Source organism: Pistacia vera, unplaced genomic scaffold, assembly GCF_008641045.1.
Source record: "Pistacia vera cultivar Batoury unplaced genomic scaffold, PisVer_v2 Contig135, whole genome shotgun sequence".
Lineage (NCBI taxonomy): Eukaryota > Viridiplantae > Streptophyta > Magnoliopsida > Sapindales > Anacardiaceae > Pistacia > Pistacia vera.
This window is the reverse complement of record NW_022195412.1, coordinates 702,988-714,369: the sequence shown is the minus strand read 5'-3', so window position 1 is coordinate 714,369 and position 11,382 is coordinate 702,988. Positions and strand designations below refer to the sequence as shown.

At 34.6% G+C, this 11,382-nt stretch overlaps 1 protein-coding gene and 1 pseudogene across 1 annotated transcript; one reads left to right on the top strand and one right to left on the bottom strand.

Annotated features, from left to right (window-relative positions):
• Positions 1 to 113: 113 nt before the first annotated feature.
• LOC116122514 lies at positions 114 to 813 on the top strand (annotated as a pseudogene).
• A 2,559-nt stretch (positions 814 to 3,372) lies between these two features.
• LOC116122539 (anaphase-promoting complex subunit 1-like) lies at positions 3,373 to 10,485 on the bottom strand. The gene is made up of 20 exons (XM_031408377.1): positions 10,394 to 10,485; positions 9,923 to 9,991; positions 9,409 to 9,480; positions 8,699 to 8,792; positions 8,536 to 8,618; positions 8,287 to 8,343; positions 8,075 to 8,152; positions 7,809 to 7,930; positions 7,557 to 7,717; positions 6,849 to 6,925; positions 6,659 to 6,772; positions 6,439 to 6,540; positions 5,783 to 5,923; positions 5,543 to 5,716; positions 5,123 to 5,186; positions 4,898 to 5,037; positions 4,649 to 4,806; positions 4,081 to 4,159; positions 3,846 to 3,944; positions 3,373 to 3,765 (listed from the first exon to the last, which is right to left on the bottom strand). The coding sequence occupies exons 1-20, from the start codon at positions 10,445 to 10,447 to the stop codon at positions 3,373 to 3,375; spliced, it is 2,331 nt and encodes a 776-aa protein (XP_031264237.1). The 5' UTR covers positions 10,448 to 10,485.
• Between the last annotated feature and the right edge of the window lie 897 nt (positions 10,486 to 11,382).

Genomic DNA, 11,382 nt, shown 5'->3' with positions numbered 1-11,382 from the left:
GACCTACGTGTCGTCATGCTTCCTCAGTTTGCCACATGGCACACCACGTGTCAATGAAGTAACTTGATTAGAACCCATATAAATGCCTGATGGACTTCCTCTTAGAATCATAATTCACAGTACTGAATGTTAGTATTACAAAGGATCAACTGCGCACGCTCAGTTTCCGCTTTAAGTTGGCGAAATTCTAATCGTTTCTTTACAGGTTTTAACTTCAGCCCAGACGAGAAAAACATGTCTTCAGATCAACAACGAGCTGAACTTGACGCCAGCCAGGCAAGGTTTTTTGGTGCCTGTGGAACTGGTGGCAAAAGTTTAAGCCCAGAGCACCTTGCTGAAGGTAAACTAATTACATAATGAAAAATTCTATATTTCTTTATGTGTTTTTAACGAGTGCTTTCGAGAACATATATAATTACAATTTGTTTTGTTATGGAACAAAAGGAGGATCGTGGAGGCAGACAAGGAGGGAGCAGCTGGGGACAGAAGGGTACCAGGAAACGGGCCGGAAAGGCGGGCTCAGCACGGGTGACCAGTCCGCGAGGAACGTGCTTCTCAGGAGGGAATTCCGATCGACGAGTCCAAGAGTTAAAAACTGTGTTTTAATAGTTGATGAAATGATATATGCTGATGACTCTTGTATTGTAGATATAGTTGTTCCTTGTTTAGGTTTTAAATTCCCGTCTTTTGTACGCTTTTTGCAGGTAAGTTAGAGGTGATCACAATTCACAACCGTACGTTATGTATCTGTGTCAGATTTCAGGTGGTTCTGGGTCGTTGATAAAATTCAGGGAACGACTTTTGTTACTATGTAGAGGCTGTAATTTTGTCCAAGCCTTTTCTTTGATACCTCTGGATGTACTCGCGTATCTCATATACGTAACTTTGCATGCAGTATCCAGCTTTTGGATTTAATTTCAAAACAAAAAGAAAACGATAAAGGCTTGACTTTGGATAACGGTGAAGTTTTACTTACATGGTAGAATCTTTACGTACTGTCTGTTTTTCCGGTGCATTAGTATTTGGTATTACAGCCGAACCAGAGAGGTGCTGCCCTGTAAAATTTATGGATTCAGATTAATTCTGTAGAAATATGCAAAATAAATTTCTTATTTATGTTAACCGGAAATCTGCCGGAGGCGCAGGTTGTTGTCGTTGCTGACAATACTGAATGGCCACCTCTTGAACGGTTGAACCTATAAGGCTATAAGTTATCTTCCATTCTCTTCCTAAGAGAAACTATAGATAAAGATTGGCCGAACAAAGCCACCTCTTGCCAGGTAGATGCACCACGTGTAAGCTGACTAAATATAAATAATGCTATTTGTACCAAAAAAAAAAAAAAAAAACACTCGCGTAAGATATCACAAAGTATGTCATATGACATTAGGACCTATATAATTTAATGTTACATTATTATTATATGGTTTTATGTCATGTGACAGTCAATGATATATCACGTTATTTTGTACAAACTCTTTTTCTATAAATAATTTTACCTATACCAGAATTCGGGAGAATAAATTATTCGTTCATTTTATTTTTAACTCTAAATTGTAATTGTTATGTTATATAAAATATATTTTTGGGCAGTAAAAAGAATTTAAAAATAACTTAAAATCCTTATAAATTTTCAAAATTATTTTTAAATTATAAACTAAATTGATGTAAATTATATATTGAAGAGAACAATTACACATCTTTTGTTTTTTCGTTTTTGATATACAGGTGACCACACTGAAGTTTTTATTCGATCAATAGTTTTAAGATCCTAAGAGATTAGTTGAAATACACAATCCTATCAAATTGTTCTTATTCGATCAATAGTTTTAAGATCCTTCTTATTCGATTAATAGTTTTAAAATCCTAAGAGATTAGTTTAAATACATAATCCTATCGAGTTCTATCTTTAATAGAAATGGTCACTAGAGTTCTTATTCGATCGATAGTTTCAAGATCTTAAAAGATTAGTTAAATACATGATCCTAAAAGGGCGTTTGGTTTAAGAATGTTAAATTACTGGGAATGTTAGATTACTGGAAAGATAGATTACCTTGAAAGATTACCGGGAATCTTTAAGAAAATGTGTTTGATTAGTTGATGGACATGTTATATTAATATGTTTGGTTATGGGGAATAAATTGCTAGGTATGTTATTTAAATTACTAAATTGTCCCCCTTTTAAATATTAATATAATATTATTTTATTATTAATTTTTGAATAATTTCTTTTAACTTCCAATATTCAGATTTAGCTAAAACACCTTCACTTATATAAAATTTTAATTTATAACGAAATCACTCCCACCTTCTGTCGCCACCGGAAACCACCGCCAGAAGTTTTCAAAAGTCCTCATGAGTACTTCACCGTGACCAAGAGGCTCCGATATGGCCATTTCTGGCCATATTAATGGCTGAAAACGGCCATATCAAGCCAGATCTGACCGAAAACGACTATATCAAAGCCTCCCACAAAATCCCGTTCTTTTTTAAGGACTCCAACAATTTTCCGACGACGATCCGTGGTGGTTGGCCCGTTATCAACGGTGGTGGTTGGGTGGCAGTGGTGGTGGTGGCTGGGATCCAGTGGCGATCTGTAAATTATTTTAAATATAAGAGCATTATTATCCAAAATTTTAATTAAACAAAGGTAAAATTGAAATAAGATATTAATGTAAATTTGTTTTAAAGTAGGGGTGTTATTGTCCAAATTTTTTATTAATAAAAGATAAAATTATAACAAAAAAAGATAACCCTGGTAATCTCAGAATACCTAAGAAAATGGAAATAATCAGATTACATCCAATATTACCAATAGTAACCATTATTGGTATTTAAAGATTATCGGTATCTTATATTACTTGACAACTAAACATGATAATCAAGTAATATAAGATGACATAACCCCAGTAATCGCACATAACCCCCAACCAAACGCCTCATAAGAGATTTGTTTAAGATATACCTAAACTGCCGTGTTTAAAAAAAAAAAAAAAAAAAAATCAATGGAAGAACAAATGAACTCTTACTACAGCACTATCTTTATATTATTTTGTTTCTTTTGTACACATAATAATTAGATCCTGATTCAGTCAGGATCGTATATTTAAGGGCTAGTTTTTTCATCTCCACAAACTGAGTGCACAGCTCTTTCTTTGTGCAAAACCGAAACCAACTTCGTCAGTGTAATCCATCGTTCTTTCTCAAACCTATGTTTATGACAAGTTGAAATGAGCTTCAGAACATTTCTTCTCAAAGACCTCTGTCACCAATACAATGGCGAGTCGAGCTGCAAACACCAAATTTCTGAAGTTTGCTCTTTCTTTTGGAAAAAAAAATGGAGAAGAGGGAAGAAAAGCCTTAAACCTAGCTTCAGTTGTTGGAAGAGAACAACTTATCTATCTCACCAAGGGCATTGATGTGAGTGGTTGGAAATAACAAACGCAACAAAGGAACCAAAGATGATGAAACTAGATTGGGCTTGATTTTCTCCACGGCCGACTTGATAAGGGATGGAACCGGCACGCTGAACCACTTAAGATACCATGAAAGTAGTACTAAATTTTTCTCTTCTTTGGATTCTTCTTCGTCATGCCATCTTCCTGAGTTCAGATACTTTCTCAAATCAATTTTAAATCCATCTGAACAACTAAGAATGTCTTCCACTCGCTTCCTAAGAGACCCCATGAAGATTGGTTGAACAATGCCTCCTCTTGAAGCAGATAATCTTCCACTTAACAGAGCTTCATTATAGGCGAGCACAAGCTGCGGTAGAAGATGGATAGTGAAAAACTTGAAATGTAAATAATCGTGTTCTTTAATAAAAAAGGATAACAGAAACTTACCTTCAAATTGGATATAAGGAGCGAGTCACTTACAATGACATTGTCATTGGTGACCTGCTCGGCCATTGACCTAACCGTCGTGTATAATGACAAGTAGACCTAGACAAATAAGCAAATGGATTATGATGGTGAGCATATTACGGGTATTCAAATTGGTAGATTCATACGAATTGTACTGCTTTTGAAGTCATCGAAATGCATGGAGATCCTATTTCCAGGTTACATTAGCATTTACCTGCAACAGAGCCGGTCTATCCTTGCTTATGCACTCGAATAGAACTTGCAAACAAAATTCCTGGAAATCACCATCAAATCTGCAACATGTGCAATGGCAAAGAGTTTTTACAGATTATCAGAGCTTGAATAAAGGGAAGAAACTTCTACATTTTGTATAAAGGATGACGGAATTGCCACAGTAATATATGATTCCACTATGTGATATTATATCTAAGGCATCAAAAGCAGAAAAGTAAATTAGATTTGATATTGAATTTGACAGCAAAATACTGAATGAGTGCTGATATGGATAAATAACAGAAAAAATAGACTTGCAACTGCCACTACCCTTTTAAACAATACATCATTAAGGTTTGGCCAAATGGATTGTATAAATATACGGTTCCTAACCCAAATTTGTTTCACTCCGTGTTACAGGACATACTTAGACTGATAAAACACTAAGTAGTAAACTGAAAAATCCAAAAGTTAAATTTCAGTGAGCATGCTGAAGCCACCATTAAGGAAACATAGATTGCTTCTACAAGATCATAACATGAAAAGACATTGAAATAAACTGGACTTGCCTGCTATTCCAGGAAGGGTCACAGCAAAGTTGTGCAAAAGCAATTAAGCTAGGATCAGATGAAAAGGTACTGACCAACTGATCAACAGTAACAGAATTAGGACCACTGTTGTTATTGATATTTGGATCAGATGCTCCTAAACTTGTCAAACCCAACACCTGGATTGGGGAGGACAAATTAAAATTCCTCCATAAACAGGAATAAATTAAGGTGAGGATCAATCTATAATAACTCTTATGACATTATCACCTTATGCATCGCACGTGACATCAAGGACTGACACCCTACAGGATCATCCACATACGAACAAGCTCCAACCTTCCGTTTGATATAGATAACACCAGAATTAAATGGGTCATTCTTATCCCCAGCACTCCACCAAGGTTTATCTGTCGAAGAAAAACAATTGGAAGGATCTAAACATGTTGCAAGTTTACACTATTTAATAGAAATGGAGCACCATGACACACTAACCTTCAGGTACCAGCTCTATCACTAAAGGCCAGTATCGAGGTCCACAAACACGAACTGTCTTCAACTGCAACCAGTAAACAATTGAACCATCAAAAAAATTGCAATTTTTCTAAAATCCATCTGTCCATTTTAGAGCCCAGTTAATGTAGTTCTTTCAATGAAACTTAACAATCTCTTCTTATAACTGTATATGTCCTAGCAAAGCTATACCTGTACAAGAGGGCTTCGGGTTTACTAACAAAGAAACAAAAAAATCCTCAAAGAAAGTGTAAAGAATATAGAAGAAAATATCAGATATCATGTAAAACCTAGCAAATTTGTAACAGACAACTTCAATTTTTTCTTGCAGGAGAAAGAAAACATAAAGATTTCTGGAATTGCAACCATTTAAATCGTTACTCATGAATCTGTAAAACTTACAATAGAACGTTCTGGCAGAATGCAAGGAGTAACTTCACAAAAGCTTGTTTCTGAATAATGTTCAGTTTCTCTGACAGTAACTTCAAGAGGGGCATACACAGGGAGACCAGTGTCAACATCGACAGTCTGAATCCAGCGAGATTCCGTTGCAAGGACGTACAAATGCCTAAATGCCTGAAAAAGTACACTTCATGAAAACAAGATGCTAAAAGAGTAACATAAAAACTGTTTCTGGCATACCTGAAGGTGGCAGCGATTATCATTTGGTCCAGAAGGCAAGCGTGGATAAAGAGAAATCAATAAAGCAGCAATAGAACTGTTGCTCGTTGAAAATGTTCGCATTCCACCCCCAAGAAACAAGAAGCCAATGGCTAAACTTACCTAAAAAACCAGCACATGGTAGGAAATATAAGGAACATAAGCTGTTGTAAGACAAAAACCTGCTCAACTGAATGCATTCCAAATGGGTACACACAAACATGGTAGCATTCCTCTTAAGCAGGGAGTTTAGATGAATTAACATCATAAAATGCTATTTGTCCCATAGACACTGTAGTAGCACGCATGAGATTGAATAATATTTAATGAGCTCTAGTCCTGGCCTTGGCCTCTACCATCTTAGACTCAGCAACCAATTATGTTTTTGGCAGGTCAGTACAAACTACATTGAAAATATAGAGTACATAATCAAAACATAAGGAGCTAAAGCACCTATAGATCTTACTCTCCAAGTCTGAAAACTGTAAAATAAAATATTATAAAAGCACAATCCATTCAACTTTATCCTCATCAATTTCTAGGAATATTAATAATATTATAATATAATTTGAGTGTCCACATTCAAAATTTCAAGTTTTTTAGCATATTTTAGAAAAATCATATGCAGAAACTCTTACTGCCATCTGGATGCCATAATTTGCATTGCCATCTGCAGAATTTCGACTGCGAAGAAATCTCAACAACCGAAAAGTTTGTAGGTGTCCTGAACCAGCCATTACCTGTCCTCAGACCAATCATAAAAAGAAAAAATAAAAAACAAAAACCTTAGCCACTACTGTTATTTATGTAATTGAAAATAGGAAAAGGGCAAAAAAGGACTTTTATTCTTTTATGTACCACAGACAAGGAAAGAACAACCAGGTGAAGGCATATTTCTAGCGTGCATCGATCTACATAGCGAGACAATCCCTTTGGAAAGGCATTTCGACTTGTACCGGAAACAGGCTTGATCTGCTGACATTAAAGTATAAGTTTTTACAACTAAATAAGCAGTAAATTTATACAGAGCAGGATGAAACTGTATGACCTCATTTAGGAAGTAGACAGCGTATTCATAAAGTAACTCCTGCACATTTGCATTCTTTGTACCAGCAAATCTTAACCCTGCCAATAATAAATGATAAAGATAATGGAATTTATAGATATATTTTCTATAAACGAAAGATACAATGAAGCATTAAATTAATTTCCAGTAATTTGCTGCAAAAATATTTGAATGCGAGCTTAATTTAGCATTCACAACAATAAAAGTAAACAAAAAAGATATATGAACCCAGATATTCGATTTAAAATAGGCCAATTTTTTCTAATCTTTGCTCAATCTGTAAAAATTACTGCGCATAGATGAGCGTCTTTGATCATTCAAAATCATTATAATTTTAGTGAAGGGACGAAATCTGCAAATTTGTGGAACTGTTCCACGAGGCTGTTTTTTGCTTTTAAATAACTTCTTATTTTTATAAATGTATTTAAGGATATTTCTGATATTTTCACACCTCGATTAAGATTTTACCATTAAATTATGAATGACAGGGTAAGTTTGAAGAGTTTTTTTAAATTTCAAGGAATTGCAGTGAAGTTTACTCAAACCTCAAGGGAGGCCACTGATATTTACCCTAAATCTATTTGTAAATTTTATTTTAAATTCTTTTTAGTGATTTTAATCACATAGAAAGCATACACAAAATAAAAATCAATATCATACATATAGCATGAATCAGTAGAAATAACGTACCAAGAGAAATACATGCCCCAGCCACTATATTGACATAGGCCTGGACAAAGGTTTCTGCATCCATTTCATCAACATCACTGTTATCATCTCTAAGGGCATCGATGCTATGTTTGACAATTTCAGGAATCTGGGACTGAATCCAATCTTCAGAGGGGTGAACTCTGATACAATAAAGCTCATTAATTTAATTATAAAGAGTAGTTAAGTAGATGAAAGTTCAATCACCAGATTAGTTAAACAGACTAGCTGTACCTGTTCCACATTATTAAATTCCGAGCAATGACACGAAGCATAATGAAATCAGGCCGCACATATTGCAAATCAAAATGTGTTTGAGGGATGGAAAGCCTAGAAACAATTGCCTCTGATTCAGTCTGTTATTAGTACAAAGGAGGACAAAGTGAGAAAACCCTGACACATCAATGAGAATGTGAAATAGTCTGTACCTAAGAACGTTGACAGCCTAATGCACTGGTTGAAAAATTTCATATGAAATGTCAACTACCAAGCCTCTTTACCTTTAAAAACATTAAAGAAAGGGCAATAATAGCTCCAGGTGCAGTGACATCAACATTGACCATGGTTCCATCCATCATCTACAAAGCAAAAGTTCCCAACAAAAGGATCTCAATATCAATTGCTTCGGCAAAGAATATGCCCAAGTGGTATCCCTCTTGAGACAACATTAAAAGCATGGAAATTTTTTTATTTCAAATGTAGCTGACAGAACCTGCCCAGCACTACGGTTTTGCTCATCCGTTGACAGTGATAAGAAGTGTGATCTTTCCTGATGAAGAATTCAAGACAAAAGAAACAATTCAGAGAGAAACAAATTAAATAAAGTCCATTCAGTAGGAAACTGCGGACGATTCAGTTCTTAATGCACAGAACTTACAAAACATGGTGCAAACATACAAAAGTAATTCACCCAGCAAAAGTAAAATGAGAAAGAACAGAAGTCAACATAAGATAATTTTACCTTGTGAACTTCTTTGCCACCAATGTAGTGGAATAATCGACCAACCAAGGTATCTGTGAAACCAAGTGCATCATCTCCTCGACCTTCAGTTTTAAAATAAAACAATTAATAAGGTCACCACTTCACAAACAATTAACTAATTTAAATATTCAATTGCTTATACCCAATGCAACAAGGCCCAAAGCAAATCCAGCAGAAACCGCATGACCCTCCCTTTCAAGAACATTATCACCTCCACTTCTGCGACCTATTTCACCCTGTACATATCACACACAAGGTCAACTCAAGGCATCTAACATCTAACAAAGAATCTTTGAGGAAGATACTGAAACCCCAATGCTGTAGAAATCTATGGCATGATTCATACATAATATTCAGCATTGTAAGAAGAAACACTGAATGATGTGCAGTGATCATCAGTACTTAAGATGTAATTATATTCTCAGCCAGAAAAATAATGAGTTAAGCATCCCACGAGGAGCTGTCTCACATGGTGTAGAATAAAATAAAGAAGACCATTTTATTATTCACAGACTTGTGGCGTAAACGATTCTGAGGCAAGAAAAAATCTGCAGATTACACCAAGTACAAAACTTGGACTTGTTGACAACATTAGTAAAACTTTGTAAATAAACTAAACATTAAAAAATAAGAATGTAACATGCAATTAGCAACTAACTATTACCTATAGTCAACTAAGGGGAACCATTCGTGCTATAGTTCACTTTCAATTTTCACTTATATACATAATACAGCAAATGCATTTCTTTGAATGGTTCATTACATTGAATAATGTTGATGCTTTTTGACATCAAAATTTATATAGAGCAAAACATTGAGTAAATCAGAAAGCAAACAGGAAAAATAAAATACCAGAAGAATCTGCATAGTTTGCGGATGAGCTGATCCTTCATAAAGAAGTCCCACTGACATTAATGCTGCCGACTGCAGAATAAGACAAGAGATTGCATTGTTGAAATAAATATTAAGAAAATCACTGAGTAATCTTAAATATAATTTTTTCTTACGAATTAGTACAATTACTCATTTCAATGATAAATACAAATAAAACACATGTTATTCCCCATGATGCTAGAGTGTCCAGTAGTCAAATTTACCACTTCAGTACTAACTATAATAGCACCAAGAGAAAAAAAAAGTCACAGAATGATTGCAGCCTGACAAGAAATTTAAGGTAGGTAAATGGGGTTTTAATGATCTGTGGTGGCAAAAAGAATCCTGGGATGCATTTATTTACTGAGAAACACAAATAAAGATGCATAGATCAAGTGTGCAAAGTTCATTCTTGCTTGTACACACTCCTGAAGGATAAAACTTAAGAGGTGAATTTAAAGAGAAACAAAGACTGCGGTCTGATGATCTATACCTGCAGAATTGTTGGTAACTCCAACTCCACTGAAGATGGAAGCCTGGCAGGAATATGAACATAAAGGGACTGCCAAGGAAAAATTCAACAACTTAGCCTCAATTAACAAGCGTTGCATACAATATTCATTACAAGAAATCATATTAGATCCTTGAACAAAAAAGAGAAAGATATATCGATCTTTACAACTTAATAGGAGCTTAGGGCCATATTCAACTTGTACAAAATGACCAAAGACCTAAACAAGTACAATCTATCTAAAATGTGAGCCACTAAGTTGCAACAAAATGGCAGTAAGAGGAATTAAAAAGCAATATATGCTATAAAAGGGGCTATGAACAAATTTACTAGAAGGAGACCATACATAAATAGGTTCCTTATGATATGCTAATTCTTTCATTAACAAAGACGATAAAAAATAATAATAATAATAAAAAAAAAAATTATGCAAAGGGAGCAACATGCTATCACCTTTGATATTACTGGATGCATGGTCCCTCTATGAGAAACAGCGAGGCCAAGCATTAATCCAACAGTTGTGCTTTCATGTTCCTATAACAAAGATGCATCAGGAGAGCTAAATAAAACAGTGAGACTTGAAAGAAACCAACAGAAACAGGTTTAGCATCCATTACTGGAAATAATCAGAAGCATATTGTAAGTAGCAATTTTTATGTGCATTTGGAAACAGATTAACACATAATACCATGAAATTCACATAACACAGCAATAGAAGTCTTGAAGGTTCCAGACTAATCATAGGTTTTGTGATTATAGGCTTATAGCTAACAAAGTTTTACTTTTACAATGTAAATAATCAGCAGTAATGTGCTTGTTCACTACATAAAGTTTGTTGAATCAAAAAAGATGTCAAACATTCCAAATTAGTGTTCTAATTTGCTTTAAACTGCAGCCACATCAATGCTTCAAAATATCCAGCGAAGGATCCACAGATTCATTGCAGTAACTAAGGAGTAACATTCATAAATATAGTAAAATTTCTTTTCTACCATTTCCTAAACAGATGAACTAAACAAACAAACAAATGAAAAAGATGTGCATTTGGAAACGGATTAACACCATAATACCCTGAAAAACTCAAATAAACACACAATACAAATCTTGAAGGTTCCAGACTAATCACTCCGGTTTTGTGCTTATAGGCTTATAGCTAATAAGTTTACTTTTACACTGTAAATAATCAAGCAGTAATCTGCTTGTTCACTACATAAAGTTTGTAAATCGGAAAAAGATGTTCAAAACATTCCAAATTAGTGTTCTAATTGCTTTAAAATTCATGCACTTTGATCACATTCCAGTTCATATCATATATCACACATATGAACATACATATGTTGAATAATTGATATCAGACAACAAAATTTTCAGATCATTACATACAAATACAGATAAAGAGACTTATAAGCTATAAGAAGAGCTCAGTCCACATCATACTTCAA